At 39.2% G+C, this 16,564-nt stretch overlaps 1 protein-coding gene across 1 annotated transcript in view; it reads right to left on the bottom strand.

Annotated features, from left to right (window-relative positions):
- The window catches only part of LOC128662178 (ammonium transporter Rh type C-like), a 178,648-nt gene that overhangs the window by 47,398 nt on the left and 114,686 nt on the right, over positions 1-16,564 (bottom strand). The window contains exon 4 of the mRNA XM_053716005.1: positions 356-503. Coding sequence (XP_053571980.1) covers positions 356-503 — 148 coding nt within the window. The remainder of the gene's footprint in view (positions 1-355; positions 504-16,564) is intronic.

Raw genomic sequence — 16,564 nt, 5'->3', positions numbered from 1 at the left:
CTGTAGTGATGTAACCATCGATCTGTGTCGGACAGAGTCCGGAGGATCGTATGTTACGTCACTATATTCTACTTTTGCCGGGCTGTAGATAACTACAGCGAATCAGCCTCGCCACAAATACGCTGCGGAATTCCAGCATATTTGCAGTTGACGGCTTGATAAGTAGAGGCCAATGTGCCTTTAAACAAGAAAAGTTTTTAAATGTTTAATCTTAACATTGTCTTTTTAATTAAAAGTATATGGAGAATTTACCATATCCGTGCAGTTATCTATTCTAATATATCTATAAGTAATCAATAGACAATATTATCCATATGATGTTAAAATTGGAATATTCTGAAAATATTTCACTTACCGATCATAGAAAATAGATCAGAATGGTACGTTGACACCTCCTTATCATTCCTTTCTTTTAATTTTGGGCGCCTTAGTATCCAAGCAACCGTAAGCCCAAAATATGCCCCAAATGTATGAATAGTCATGGAACCACCAGCATCAATAACCTAGAAAATAAAACATACTTTCTTTCATAAGATGAGAGTCCACAAGCTATCACATGTAGTATTAAAGGGACAGTCAAGTTAAAAAAAAACTTTCATGATTTAAATAGGGCATTTAATTTTAAAAAAACTTTACAATTTTTTATTATTACCAATTTTGCTTTGTTCTCTTGGTATTCTTAGTTGAAAGCTAAACCTAGGAGGTTCATATGCTCATTTCTTAGACCTTGAAGGCCGCCTCTAATCTGAAAGCATTTTGACAGTTTTTCACCAAAAGAAATGAAATAAGGGGGCAGTTTGCAGATGCTTAGATACTAGGTAATAACAGAGGTAAAAAGTATATTATTATAACTGTGTTGGTTATGCAAAACTGGGGAATGGGTAATAAAGGGATTATCTACCTTTTTAAACAACAAAAAGTCTGGTGTTTACTGTCCCTTTAAAATCCAGTTCTACAGGATAAGGCAAAACACCCCACATAATGTCAGAGGGTTCTGCACACCTCTAATATAAGGCAAAAGGAGGAGGACATCAGCACCCACTTATTCATCAAAAACATATCCTTTATTTCATAGTAACATTAAAGACAAACAGCAACGTTTCGGATCCACCTGATCCTTAGTCATGTCTGCATGACTAAGGATCAGATGGATCTGAAACGTTGCTGTTTTGTCTTCAATGTTACTATGAAATAAAGGATATATTTTTGATGAATAAGTGGGTGCTGACGTCCTTCTCCTTTTGCTATATATATATAACTTCTGCCCAGGGTGCACTTTAAATAAGTATACAGTTCAAAAAAGTGAAAGGCACTCACCGGGTCTTAAATGCTGAAAAGTTTTCTCTTTATTAAGGTGACGTTTTGGGTTTTATCCCGTCTTCAAACCAACATCAAACATACATACATTACCTACCAAACTTAAATACAAACCCAATCCCCACCCGCAGTGCTGTCCGTGGCGTACCAGAAATCACAGCAACCACGTGGTGCATCTCCACGTCATACGTTGCTATGGAGACCGGATGCCACTCGGCAGCCACGGTGAAATTAAAAACAACATAATACAAAAGTTAAAAACAAAGGAGACAATAGCAGGTAAGCATACATTGCGCTATGGAGCAACATGATGTAGAGGATCAGCCGCAACTACAAAAAACAACATAACAGCGTGCAAGCTACATTATGATTCCATTGGCTAAGGCTGAAACAATCACCACGTAATGTATAGCCAACACCCTTAAGCAAATAAACAGCTGTAAATTATTGGAGGATATTCCTGATACGTTCCAAAGGTTGCCATGGACGCATAATGGTGCAAAATTGCACTCAAATATATTCATCCCAATGGCAACCTGGATTTTAAAGTTCCCAACAAAATACACCAATACAATATTGTCATTAAAAGACATATGCCAAAAACGAAAGAACAAGAGGGCATGTAAGAGCATACGATCCAAAGAGCATAATGTAATAAAACAAATAGTGAGATATTAGCATTGCAAGTGTGTCTTAAAATGTAAATGTACCCTCATCTCATGGAGCTGAAGAATGTAGCAGAAAAAAACAATAGTTATCAAAAATAATTTGTTTCCTGTAAATATATAGAAAAGCAATAGAAAAATTGAAACATACTTCTATGTGTAGGTAATTAACTCTGTTTAGAAAAAATCTAAGTCCAATGGATCAAGGCCTCTCATAAATAGCAATGCCAATCAAGGTGGACATTAAGTCCTTGTGGTGCCATGGTGCCCATGGTGTGATTTCCGGTACGCTACGGACAGCACTGCGGGTGGGAATTGGGTTAGTATTTAAGTTTGGTAGGTAATGTATGTATGTTTGATGTTGGTTTGAAGACGGGATAAAACCCAAAACGTCACCTTAATAAAGAGAAAACTTTTCAGCATTTAAGACCTGGTGACTGCCTTTCACTTTTTTTAATTTTATATATATATATATATATATATATATATATATATATATATATATATATATATATATATATATATATATATATATATATATATATATATATCCAAGCCAAAAAGAAGAACACTCCAAAGGTCTTGCACAGATAATATAGTCACCTTTAATGTGAACGCTTTCAAGTCAGAACGACCCGTCTGAGGACGGGTCGTTCTGACTCGAAAGCATTCACATTAAAGGTGACTATATTTTCTGTGCAATACCTTTTGGAGTGCTCTTCTTTTGGCTTTATATCTACTATTTAGTAGCACCCAAGGCTGTTGGACCAAGATTCAGGAGTGCACATTATATACAGATACACACACTATACTATATGATCATGTCTTCAGTGTGTGTTTATTTTCTCTTTTTATACTGACATTGCTCATTGCTTTTTAGGACAAAGAGGATTACAAGATTAAGGCTTCTTACACAAGATCATTATAGGTAATAGGTCTCTCAGTTTCTCATTAGTCTCTGTTACTGAAAATGTTAAGAAGAACCTAGGAGTAGTATGTAATTATGTTTTATTGGAAGTTTACAATAGGAAGTCACAAACATATGTTAACATGGATAAATGTATCTGTAAAGTAACTTAAATGGGATGACACTAAATAGTATGCCAGCTGAACAGTCTGTTCATTATGACAGATATAAGCATTATTAGCGAGTTCAGCATGTGTTTGATCAGTCAATAGATACTCATTACCTGGGCTGTGAGTTCATTATTAGCATTATTGACAACATCATTATAAAAGCACAGTTCATTTTTTCATTCTTCATTGTATACATAGCATCATTATACCATGCACACTGCTCGTTCAGTGGACAGAAAGCATTAATTTACAGTTTTTCAGATCCATAATCATTACATTTTGTTTAGGGGCAGTGAAACAGTTTGCAGTGTGCAACTAAATTAAAATAATGTAGGCTAAATTTTAATTTGTATTATAAATACATTAGAGGATTTTTTGCTTAAATGCTCAGCTTTTCTATCTTATAAGGTTTAGCAACTAGGGATGTGCATTCATTCATTACAAATGTCAATTTATCAGGAACTTTACCTGGAGGACCCCTTCTCAGCTTCCCATGTCAGTTTGAAACTGTTATGCTGCAATTCCCTAGGCGTGTGTGGCAGTGCCTTACTAAGATTTAAACAGCCATCCTGTTGATTACAGGAGGTCCCACCTGGAGGACTCAGGTGTGGGAGTTCCTATAAAGTGCAATCAGCCCTTCACTCCCTGTTGAGTTACGGCCTATACAGAGCATACTTCTCTGGTTCCTGCTCCTGAGTCCTGCTTAACCTGTGTACCTGAAGCTAAGTACCACTGCTGTGAGTGATACCTGTGTATTCTTATCTTGTTTCTAAAGCCAAGCACCTCTGCTATGATACCTGTGTATGCTTACCTTGCTTCTGAAGCCAAGCACCTCAGCTGTGATACCTGTGTCTGCTTTCCTTGTTTCTGAAGCCAAGCACCTCTGTTGTGATACATGTATATGCTTACCTTGCTTTTGAAGCCAAGCACCTCTGCCAAGATACCTGTGTATGCTTACATTGTTTTTGAGACCAAGCACCTCAACTGTGATACCTGTGTATGTTTACCTTGCTTCTGAGACCAAGCACCTCAGCTGTAATATCTGTGTATGCTTACCTTGCTTTTGAAGCCAAGACCCTCTGCCGAGATACCTGTGTATGCTTACCTTGCTTCTAAAACCAAGCACCTCAGCTGTGATACCTGTGTATGTTTACCTTGCTTCTGAGACCATGCACCTCTGCTGCGATACGTGTGTATGCTTACCTTACTTCGGAGACCAAGCACCTCAGCTGTGATACCTGTATATGCTTACCTTGCTTCTGAAGCCAAGCATCTCTGCCGTGATACCTGTGTATGCTTACATTGCTTCTGAGACTGTATGCTTACCTTGCTACTGAGACCAATCACCTCAGCTGTGATACCTGTGTATGCTTACCTTACTTCTAAGACCAAGCACCTCAGCTGTGATATCTGTGTATGCTTACCTTGCTTCAGAAACCAAGCATCTCTACGTTGATACCTGTGTTTGCTTATCTTCTTAATGAAACCAGCCATCTTTACGCTGATACCGGTGTATGCTTATCCTCTTCCAGAAACTAAGCATCTCTACGTTGATACCTGTATATGCTTAACCTCTTCCTGAAAACAAGCATATCTACAGTGATACTTGTGTATACGTTTCCTCTTTCTGAAACCAAGCATCTATATAGTGATACCTGTGTCTGCTTGTCCTCTTCCTGAAACCAAGCATCTGTATGGTGATACCTGTGTATGCTTATCCTCTTGCTGAAACCAAGCATCTGTACGGTGATACCTGTGTATGCTTATCCTCTTCCTGAAACCCAAGCATCTCTATGGTGATACCTGTATATGCTTATCTTGTTCCTGGACATTTTACAAGAGACCTCACCAACAGTTCCCGCTGGGTAGTCTGTGCTTGCTGAGAGACGTGTGCTTAAAGTGTTCATTTGTACACTAAATTCTACAGGAAAAGAGAAGACCCTTGAAGTTCCAGAGATGCCTTCCATAGAGTCTTGTGAAAGATCTTGCAGTGCTGAAGGATCATTTTATATCATTTCACCACATTTGAGCAGAGAGCTTTATGGGAGAAATAGCATCACTATTTCTGCGACATCCAGGTTCCGCCCTTTTCCTTTTAGCATTCAGTGAGTTCAGCCCCTGTGAGGTCTACACTAGAATTTCTCTCCAAGCAGGAAAATCTTTTATCACCAGGTTAACAATATTTATTTTGCACCTATTACCTCACTCTTTTTATCTCAGTCCGCTGAACAACTTAAACAAAGGTGCTTCTGTTTATTTTTATGTTTTGTGGGCAATGACTTTAATATCCTCTACATCTACCATTCTTTTTCTTTAAGGGTTAAAATGTACAGCTTATGGAAATGGGTAATGCACGCAAGAATCAAAGACCAGGGATTGTAAAAATACATTAAAGGAAGCAGGAACTATCTGACAGATGGTAACTTGAAGGCTACATGAACCCCATTGTGATTTCCCATACTTTTGTTCTGTGTCCTACATAAGGGTCAAACATACAGAGTGTTTTGCATATGCAGTCAACTTCTTAGTTTCCATTGGCTGACTTAGAAGACATTTTTAATGTTTAAAATTGTTTTATCAAATGTTATATTCAGGGGTGTTTGAAAAGGTCGCTATGTACTGAGGGTCATAAAGAAGGCTGCATGGGAAATACTGTACAGCCTGAGTACTTATAATTAGCCATATAGGAGGTTGCAGGAGACATGCGTATGCCTCAAGGTTTGATGACTGGATATATAGTGGGGTTCAGGGGGGCTGCAGGAGACATGCACCTGGGTTGTGTTGAGGTAAATGTTGCATCTCAATTGATTACTGCAGAATGATAGTTTGCAATATCAAAATTTAGGTTCTGACAGCATTCCAGGACACATTCACCTAGATTACAAGTTATTTGCGCTATAGGGAAATTAACGAACGCAACAAAAGTTGCGTTATTTAACCTCCTATAGCACAGCTATTATGAGTTTTCAAACAGCTGGCTTGTGCATGCGATATAGTTGCGTTGAGCTCCATACCGCACACAATCCAAGCGCTGTTTTGACGTGCACGCTTCCCCCAAAGACTTCAATGGGGAGAGCGGGCTAAAAAAAGCCTAACACCTGCGATCGCGGAATGAAAAGCTCCATAACGCAGCCCCAATGATGTCTATGAGGAAAAGTAAAGTTATGTTTAAACCTAACACCCCTAATCTGCTGCCCCCATCATCGCCGCCACTATACTAAAGGTATTAACCCCTATTCCCCTGCACCCCAACATCGCCCAAACTATAATAAATCTATTAACCCCTATTCCACCGCTCCCCGACATCGTCACCACTAAATAAATTTATTAACTCCTAAACCTCTGGCCTCCGACATCACTGCCACTAATTAAACCTATTAACCCCTAAACCGACAGCCCCCCACAATACAACAACCTAAATTAAACTATATATTAACCCCTAAACCTAACCCTAACACCCCCTAACTTTAACATAATAAAACTAGAGCTAAATTAAACTTACAATTATTAACTAAATAATACCTATTTAAAACTAAATACTTACCTGTGAAATAAAACCTAAGCTAGCTACAATATAACTAATAGCTATATTTTAGCTAGCTTAGGTTTTATTTTTATTTCACAGGTAAGTTTGTATTTATTTTAACTAGGTAGACTAGTTAGTAAATAGTTATTAACTATTTACTAACTACCTAGGTAAAATAAATACAAACTTACCTGTGAAATAAAACCTAAGCTGCCTTACACTAAAACCTAACATTAAAAAAAAATAAAAAAACTACCATTACAAAAAATAACAAACACTAAAATTACTAAAAATAAAAAACCTACCATTACAAAAAATAACAAATGGCTAGATTACGAGTTTTGCTGTATGAGTGAAAAATCAGCGTTAAAAAAGGCTCATAATGCTGCTTTTTCACTACCGCTGGTATTACGAGTCTTGCAGTTTTAGGGGCACAGCACACTTTTTTAGCCTTAACGCAAATTAACTTACGCAATTTGCGTAAAGTCTTTTTTCAATGGGACTTCCATAGCGCCGATATTACAAGCTTTTTCTGGGAGGCCAAAAAGTGAGCGGTACAGCCTATCCCGCAAGATTCATAACACAATCTAAAGTCAGTAGTTATGAGTTTTACGCTACGAAGCTGTAGCTTAAAACTCATAACTAAAGTGTTAAAAAGTACGCTAAAACCCATAAACTACCTATTAACCCCTAAACCGAGGCCCTCCCGCATTGCAAACACTAAAATAAAATGATTAACCCCTAATCTGCTGCTCCCGACATCGCCACCACTATAATAAACATATTAACCCCTAAACCACCGCACTCCCGCCTCGCAAACACTAGTTAAATATTAACCCCTAATCTGCTGTCCCTAACATCACCGCAACCTACATTAGTTATTAACCCCTAGTCTGCCGCCCACAACGTCGCCGCCACTATACTAAAGTTATAAACCCCTAAACCTAAGTCTAACCCTAACCCTAACACCCCCTAAATACAATATAATTAAAATAAATCTAAATAAAAATTACTATCATTACCTAAATAATTCCTATTTAAAACTAAATACTTACCTGTAAAATAAACCCTAAGCTAGCTATAATATAACTAATAGTTACATTGTATCTAGCTTATGTTTTATTTTTATTTTACAGGCAAGTTTGTATTTATTTTAACTAGGTAGAATAGTTACTAAATAGTTATTAACTATTTACTAACTACCTAGCTAAAATAAATACAAATGTACCTGTAAAATAAAACCTAACCTGTCTTACACTAACACCTAACCTTACACTATAATTAAATAAATTACCTAAATTACAAAACCCCCCACTAAATTACACATAATAAAAAAAGAAATTATCAGATATTTAAACTAATTACACCTAATCTAATAGCCCTATCAAAATAAAAAAAACCCTAGCCTACAATAAACTACCAATAGCCCTTAAAAGGGCCTTTTGCGGGGCATTGCCCCAAAGAAATCAGCTCTTTTACCTGTAAAAAAAAATACAAACACCCCCCCTATAGTAAAACCCACCACCCACACAACCAACCCCCCAAATAAAATCCTAGCTAAAAAAAAACTAAGCTCCTCATTGCCCTGAAAGGGCATTTGGATGGGCATTGCCCTTAAAAAGGCATTTAGCTCTTTTTCAATTGCCCAAACCCTAATCTAAAACTAAAACCCACCCAATAAACCCTTAAAAAAACCTAACACTAACCCCCGAAGATACACTTACAGTTTTGAAGACCGGACATCCATCCTCAACGAAGCTGGCAGAAGTCTTCATCCAGACGGCATCTTCTATCTTCATCCATCTGGCGCGGAGCATCCTCTTCAATCGAAGTCTCCTTCCCGAATGAAGGTTCCTTTAAGTGAGGTCATCTAAGATGGCGTCCCTTGAATTCCGATTGGCTGATAGAATTCTATCAAGGTACGCGATTTAAGATGGCGTCCATTGCATTCCTATTGGCTGATTTGATTTTGGAAATTCAAATCAGTCAATAGGATGAGAGCTACTGATATCCTATTGGCTGTTCAAAACAGACAATAGGATGAGAGCTTCTGAAATTCTATTGGCTGTTCCCATATGAAGAGGATGCTCCGCGTCGGATGTCTTCAGTATGGACCTGCTCCTTGCCGCCGGGAAAAAGATAGAAGAGGCCACCTGAAGACTTCTCGCCGCCTAGATGAGTACTTCGCCGCCTGGATGAAGATCGTTCAAGCGGGACTTCAAAAACTGTAAGTGGATCTTCGGGGGTTAGTGTTAGGTTTTTTTATAAGGGTATTTTTGGGTGTTTTTTTTTTTTTTTTAGGTTAGGTTTTGGGCTTTTGTAAAAGAGCTAAATGCCCTTTTCAGGGCAATGGGTAGTTTAGTTTTTTTTTTAGAGTTGGGTTTTTTATTTTGGGGGGTTGGATGGGTGGTGGGTTTTACCGTTGGGGGGTCTTTGTATTTTTTTTTACAGGTAAAAGAGCTGTTTAACTTAGGGCAAAGTCCTACAAAAGGCCCCTTTAAGAGCTATTGGTAGTTTATTGTAGGCTAGGGTTTTTTTATTTTGGGTGGCTTTTTTATTTTGATAGGGCTATTAGATTAGGTGTAATTCTTTTTTATTTTTAATAATTTCGTTAGTTATTTTTTGTAATTTAGTGTTTGTTATGGTTTGTAATTTAGTCTTTTATTTTTTATAATTAGATAGTTTGTAATTTTTAGAGTAGTGTTAGGATTTTTTTAATGTGTATTTTAGTTTAATTTAATTGGTAGTTAGTTTAATAATTTATATTAGTTTAATTGTTAGTTTAAACTTAGTTTTTTTAATTTGACAGGTAAGTTAATTTAATTTAAGACAGGGAAATTGTAATTTTAATCTAAAGGGGGGAGTTGGGTTTAGGGGTTACTAGTTTAAATTAGTTTATTGTGATATGGGGGCTTTCGGTTTAGTGGTTAATAGTTTAATTTAGCATATTTTGTTGTGGGGGGCTTGTGGTTTAGGGGTTAATAGGTTTATTATAGTGGCAGCGGTGTAGGGCTTAATAACCTTAGTATAGTGGGGGCGATGTGGGCGGACGGCAGATTAGGGGTTAATAATATTTCAATAGTGTTGCGATGAGGGAGGGCGGCGGTTTAGGGGTTAATAACTTTATTATAGTGGTGACGATGTCGGGGAGCTGCGGAATAGGGGTTAATAAATTGTGTTAGTGGTGGTGATGTCGGGAGCGGCAGATTAGGGGTTAATAACTTTAATATAATATTTACGATGTGGGAGGGCCTCGGTTTAGGGGTTAATGGGTAGTTTATGGGTGTTTTGTATACTTTCTAACATTTTAATTATGAGTTTTATGTTACAGTTTTGTTGCGTAAAACTCATAACTACTGCTCTCAGGTGGCGAATTGGATCTAGTCGGTATAGGCTGCAACAAAAGCTTTTTAGCCTGACCGCAAGACTCGTAATGGCTGCGCTATGGAAGTCCCATGAAAATACGTAATTTTTACGTGTGCGGGACTGATGTTGCGTTACAGGCTAAAAGGCTTGCCGTACAGCTATACCGACAAGACTTGTAATGGCTGCAGTGCTGTTGTAATGCTGAAATGGCCATTTTTTCAGCGTTAAAACCTGAACGTACAACTCATAATCTAGCTGCATGTTAGTAAAGAGTAGTGCTAGGGGATAACAAAAGCAGCTATACTATGGTTGAGGGTAACCTATTTTACATTTCTATGTGGAGGGAGATAGGTAGGGCAGCTATTTTAAATTAAAATCTATAAATAAATAAAATAAAAATCACTACCACCATCAGTCATTGCACCATGGGACTGCTACCTCCATGTTCCTTGTGCTCCTTCTTATATCAACTTTACTCCTTGGTTACCAAATTGTGCTATAATAACATTGCACTTACAAAACAAATCTAAAGCCATACAAATAGATAATGAGTTTTGCGCTATACCGACTGAGTGAGGAAAGCAAAAAAATTAGCGGACACGCACTTTCCATAGCACTGCCATTACGAGTTACTGAAAAACCTCCTTGTGCTGTGCGTTATGGTGCGTTAAGCTCTATACCACACACAATCTAAGGGCTGAGTTTATGTGCTTGTGCACGCTTTCCCCCATAGACATCAATGGGGAGAGAGAGTTATAAAAAATCTAACACCTGCAATCGCGGAATGGCAAATCGCCGTAACGCAATCCCATTGATGTCTATGGGAAAAAGAAAGTTACGACATCGCCAACACCTAAATTAAGTGATTAACGCCTAATCTGCCGCTCCCCAACATCACTGACACTAAATAAACATATTCACCCCTAAATCACCGGCCCCCTATATTGCAAAACACTAAATTTAACTATTAACCCCTAAACCTAACGCCCACTAACTTTAAATTAAAACTTACAATAGAACTATCTTAAAATAAATAAAAACTTACCTGTGAAATAAAATATTGATTGGAATAGCCAATAGATGAGGACTTCTGCCGGCTTGGATGAGGACTTCTGCCGGCTTGGATGAGGACTTCTGCCGGCTTGGATGAGGACTTCTGCCGGCTTGGATGAGGACTTCTGCCGGCTTGGATGAGGACTTCTGCCGGCTTGGATGAGGACTTCTGCCGGCTTGGATGAGGACTTCTGCCGGCTTGGATGAGGACTTCTGCCGGCTTAAATGAGGACTTCTGCCGGCTTAAATGAGGACTTCTGCCGGCTTAAATGAGGACTTCTGCCGGCTTGGATGAGGACTTCTGCCGGCTTGGATGAGGATGGATGTCCAGTCTTCAGAGACTGTAAGTGGATCTTCAGGGGTTAGTGTTAGGTTTTTTTAAGGGTTTATTGGGTGGGTTTTAATTTTAGATTAGGGTTTGGGCAAGGAAAAATAGCTAAATGCCCTTTTAAGGGCAAAGCCCATACAAATGCCCTTTTCAGGGCAATAGGGAGCTTAGGTTTTTATTTGGGGGGTTGGTTGTGTGGGTGGTAGGTTTTACTGTTGGGGGTATTTGTATTTTTTTTTACAGGTAAAAGAGCTGATTTCTTTGGGAAAATGCCCTACAAAAGGCACTTTTAAGGGCCATTGGTAGTTTATTGTAGTCTAGGTTTTTTTTATTTTGGGGGGCTTTTTTATTTTCATAAGGCTGTTAGATTAGGTGTAATTAGTTTAAACATTTGATAATTTATTTTTTATTTTGTGTAACTTAGTGTTTGTTTTTTTTTTTGTAACTTAGTGTTTATTATTTTGTGTAACAGGCAGCTAGATTACGAGTTTTGCAGTATGAGGGGTGCGATACTAACTTGCACGTTATTGTCACTGCTCACTTACCTACAGCGCTGGTATTAGAGGTTTTCATAAACCCGGCGTTATCAGGCAAGAAGTGAGCGTAGAGCAAAATTGAGCTCCATACCGCACTCCAATACCAGAGCTGCTTAAGGCAGCGGTGAGCTGGTTTTACGTGCTTGTGCACGATTTCCCCATAGACATCAATGGGGAGAGCCGGTTGAAAATGCCTAACACCTGCAATAAAGCAGCGTAAAGCTCCGTAACGCAGCCCCATTGATTCCTATGGGGAAACAAATTTTATGTTTACACCTAACACCCTAACATAAACCCTGAGTCTAAACACCCCCAATCTGCTGACCCCGACATCGCCGACACCTACAGTACACTTATTAACCCCTAATCTGCCGCTCCGGACATCGCCGCCACTATAATAAACATATTAACCCCTAAACTGCCGCACCCCCGCCTCGCAAACACTAAATATTATTAACCCCTAATCTGCCACCCCTAACATCGCCACCACCTACCACATTTATTAACCCCTAATCTGCCACCCCCAACGTCGCCGCCACTATATTAAATTTATTAACCCCTAAACCTAAGTCTAACCCTAACACCCCCTAACTTTAATATAATTAAAATAAATCTAAATAAAACCTACTATTAATAAATAAATAATTCCTTTTTAAAACTAAATACTTACCTGTAAAATAAACCCTTAGCTAGCTACAATATAACTAATAGTTACATTGTAGCTAATTTAGTGTTTATTTTTATTTTACAGGCAAGTTTGTATTTATTTTAATTAGGTAGAATATTTATTAAATAGTTAACTATTTACTAACTACCTAGCTAAAATAAATACAAACCTGAGTTACACTAACACCTAACCTTACACTACAATTAAATAAGTTACCTCAATTAAATACAATTAACTAAATTACAACAAAAAAAACACACTAAATTACACACAATAAAAAAAGAATTTATCAGATATTTAAACTAATTACACCTAATCTAATAGCCCTATCAAAATAAAAAAAGCCCAACCACAATAAAAAAAAACCTAGCCTAAACTAAATTACCAATAGCCCTTAAAAGGGCCTTTTGTGGGGCATTGCCCCAAAGAAATAGAAACACCCCCAACAGTAAAACCCACCACCCACACAACCAAACCCCCAAATAAAATCCTAACTAAAAAAACCTAAGCTCCCCATTGCCCTGAAAAGGGCATTTGGGTGGGCATTGCCCTTAAAAGGGCATTTAGCTCTTTTTTTTTATTGCTCAAACCCTAATCTAAAACTAAAACCCACCCAATAAACCCTTAAAAAAACCTAACACTAACCCCCGAAGATCCACTTACAGCTTTGAAGACCGGACATCCATCCTCAACAAAGCTGGGAGAAGTCCTCAGCGAAGCAGCAAGAATTCCTCAACGAAGCCGGCAGAAGTCTTCATCCAAGCCAGCAGAAGTGGTCCACCAGACGGGCAGAAGTCTTCATCCAGACGGCATCTTCTATCTTCATCCATCCAGCGCGGAGGGGCTCCATCTTCAAGACATCCGGTGCGGATCATCCTCTTCAAACGAAGTCTTCTTCCCGAATGAATGTTCCTTTAAGTGACGTCATTAGTTTAGGCTAGGGTTTTTTTTTATTTTGGGGGGCTTTTTTATTTTGAAAGGGCAATTAGATTAGGTGTAATTAGTTTAAACATCTGATAATTTCATTTTTTATTTTGTGTAATTTAGTGGGGTTGTTTTTTCCGTAATTTAGGTAATTGTATTTATTTTATGTAATTGATTTAATTGTAGTGTAATGTTAGGTTTTAGTGTAACTCAGGTTAGGTTTTATTTTATAGGTAACTTTGTATTTATTTTAACTAGGTAGTTCGTAAATAGTTAACTATTTAATAACTATTCTACCCTAAGCTAGCTACAATGTAACTATTAGTTATATTGTAGCTAGCTTAGGGTTTATTTTACAGGTAAGTAGTTTTAAATAGGAATTATTTAGGTAATGATAGCAATTTTTTTTAGATTTATTTTAATTATATTAAAGTTAGGGGGTGTTAGGGTTACGCTTAGATTTAGGTTTAGGGGTTAATAAATTTAGTATAGTGGTGGCGATGTTGGGGGCGGCAGATTAGGGGTTAATAAATGTAAAAAGCTTGTAATATTGGCGCTATTGAAGTCCCATTGAAAAAAGACTGAGTTCATTTGCGTTACGGCCAAAAAAGTGTGCGGTGCCCCTAAACCTACAAGGCTCGTAATACCAGCGGGAGTGAAAAACAGTGTTATGAGCCTTAACGCTGCTTTTTTACTCATACCGCAAAACTCGTAATCTAGCCATTAGTGTTTGTTATTTTGTGCAACTTAGTTGTTAGTTTTTGGTAACTTTGTAATTTTTTTTTTTTTTTTTAATTTTATTTTTATTGAGGCAATGAAACAAGTCAGAGTACAATCACAGTATAAAGGACAATATCTCAAACAGTATTACATGACAGTAATTCCTTCTTTCGAACATAGGTACACTGAGCAGTAATGGGAGCGTGGTATTGACCTTAATAATGCCTCTTTTCTTATAATAAGTTAACATAACATGCAAGCGTCAACAGTGTAACTTAGGTCCACTTATGGGACCTGTAAACTGGTACTTATCGGGAGACAGAACTCTCAGGATTAAGGGTTCACAATATAGAACATAGAGAGAAGAAACTAAGTTTTAAGTAATTGTCATCATCTTAAGACAAACATTGTGATACTTGTTAGATTCTGAAGCGGGGAACAACTGGAGGATAACTTATGATTATAGGGAAGGGGTATTTCCCAGAGAACCATGGTCAGGAGGTGGGGGAAGGGAAAGATAGGAGAAGGAGAGAGGTAATGGGGGAGAAAAAAAAAAAAAAAAAAAAAAAAAAGGGGAGAGAGAAGGGCCACTGAAGGCTGGAGGAGTGATCGGGCCGCCAAGGTCACAGCCCAGTCTCTAGGGCTGCCCAACTATCTGTTCGTCCACCAAAATGTCGGCATTGTCAGGTCTCCTAAACTCCTCCCATGTCAACCATATAGAGCAATAGAAGTCATAACGACCTTCGACCCTTAACGCGTATTCTTCCATGTTTTGAATGTAATCCAAGGACTCAAGGACTGGGGTAAGCGTAACCGGGGTTTGTTTCATCCACTGCCTAGCTATAACGAGTTTTGCCGTCAAAAAGATGACAACACCTAGTAGGCGGGATGACCTTGGGAGGCCCTGCAATCCAAGATGAAAGAGCGCCGTATCTCCTGTGAGGTCATCGACCAGACCCAGTCTCCGGAGTAGCCTCGCTACCTGAGTCCAAAATTGGTTCAGTTTGGGGCATTCCCACCAGATATGTAGGTGGGTACCTCGCTGGGCGCATCCTCTCCAACAGTCCGCTGACCTGGAGGGATATATTCTGTGCAACCTGGTTGGGACCCAATGCCACCGAAGTAGGATTTTAAGATATAATTCGAAGAGGTTGGAACAGCGCACCGCTGCACTGACATCCTGGAGAGCACGCTGCCATTTATCATCTGATGTCACTACCCCCAAGTCTCTCTCCCAGTCCTCTGTGGACCGGGTTTTTAAGAAGTGAGGGGAGTTAAGGAGAATTCTGTAATGGAACGATAGGGAGCCTCATAGAGGTCTACCAACCAACCACCTCCTCTCCCAGTTGGTGAGCACTCTCATGTTAGCTTTCTGAAATCCCCAGGATAAAAGGAGCGAAACTAGCCGGAGGTATTCGAATTGCAACTCTCTAGGGAAGTTGTCCGTCGGATAAGCTTGGGGTGGAATCGCCAGAACGTCTCCCCTATATAGGTCTGAGAGTAGTCTGATCCCTAAGGCTTCCCACTTCCTGGGGTGCGATTCAGGAAGGCACTGCAGTAAAGCTCTGATAGAGTGTATAGGGGAGGGGTGCGGGGCCACCAAATCAAGAGGTCGTAGCTCTCTCCAAAGCTTCAGGCAGGTCTTGATTGTGCGGCAATGTATTCCGCTCAGCACCTCTGCGTGATCTGGGATCCATATAAGAGTGGCCAAGTCCACACCAGCGGGCAGTGAGCCCTGCTCGATTTGGTACCACCTTGCAGAGCAATCCCTCACCCCCCAGGCGGTAATATGCGAGAACATAGCAGCCTTGTAGTATAATGTAATGTTTGGCATCGACAAGCCTCCGCATCGTTTTGGCTTTTGTAGTTGGGTCAGGGGTAGCCGTACGTGGCGTCCTTTCCACACGTATTTCGTAAAGATGGATTGAAAGTGGTTGAGAAGATATGCCGGAACAGGAACCGGGAGGCACCGAAAGAAATAGATCAACTTTGGGAGTAAGAGCATCTTTACAGCCGCAACTCTACCCGTCCAGGAGACCTCCGGCACCTTCCAACTAGAGACAGTCTGTTGGAATTCCTTGAGTAGTGACCCGTAGTTTGCGGTCACTATTCGTTTAGGGTCATGAGAAAGCATTACCCCCAGGTGCTTCAGTCCTTCGGTTGACCATTTAAATGGATATGTTCTTCTCAGGGTCTCCAGAGTGGTCTCGTCTAGACCAATAGTGTAGGCTTCAGTCTTGGTATAATTGAGCTTGTAATATGTTAGGTTAGCAAACTTGGTCAAGATCCTGAACAATTCAGGGAGGGACTCCTCTGGGTCTGCTAAAAAGATTGTCAAGTCATCCGCGAATAGCGCTAGGACTTGCGGGATATCATGCAACACCA

The sequence above is a fragment of the Bombina bombina genome, chromosome 6 (assembly GCF_027579735.1).
Source record: "Bombina bombina isolate aBomBom1 chromosome 6, aBomBom1.pri, whole genome shotgun sequence".
NCBI lineage: Eukaryota > Metazoa > Chordata > Amphibia > Anura > Bombinatoridae > Bombina > Bombina bombina.
Note: the sequence above shows the minus strand (reverse complement) of the source record. Positions and strands in the feature narration are given on the sequence as shown.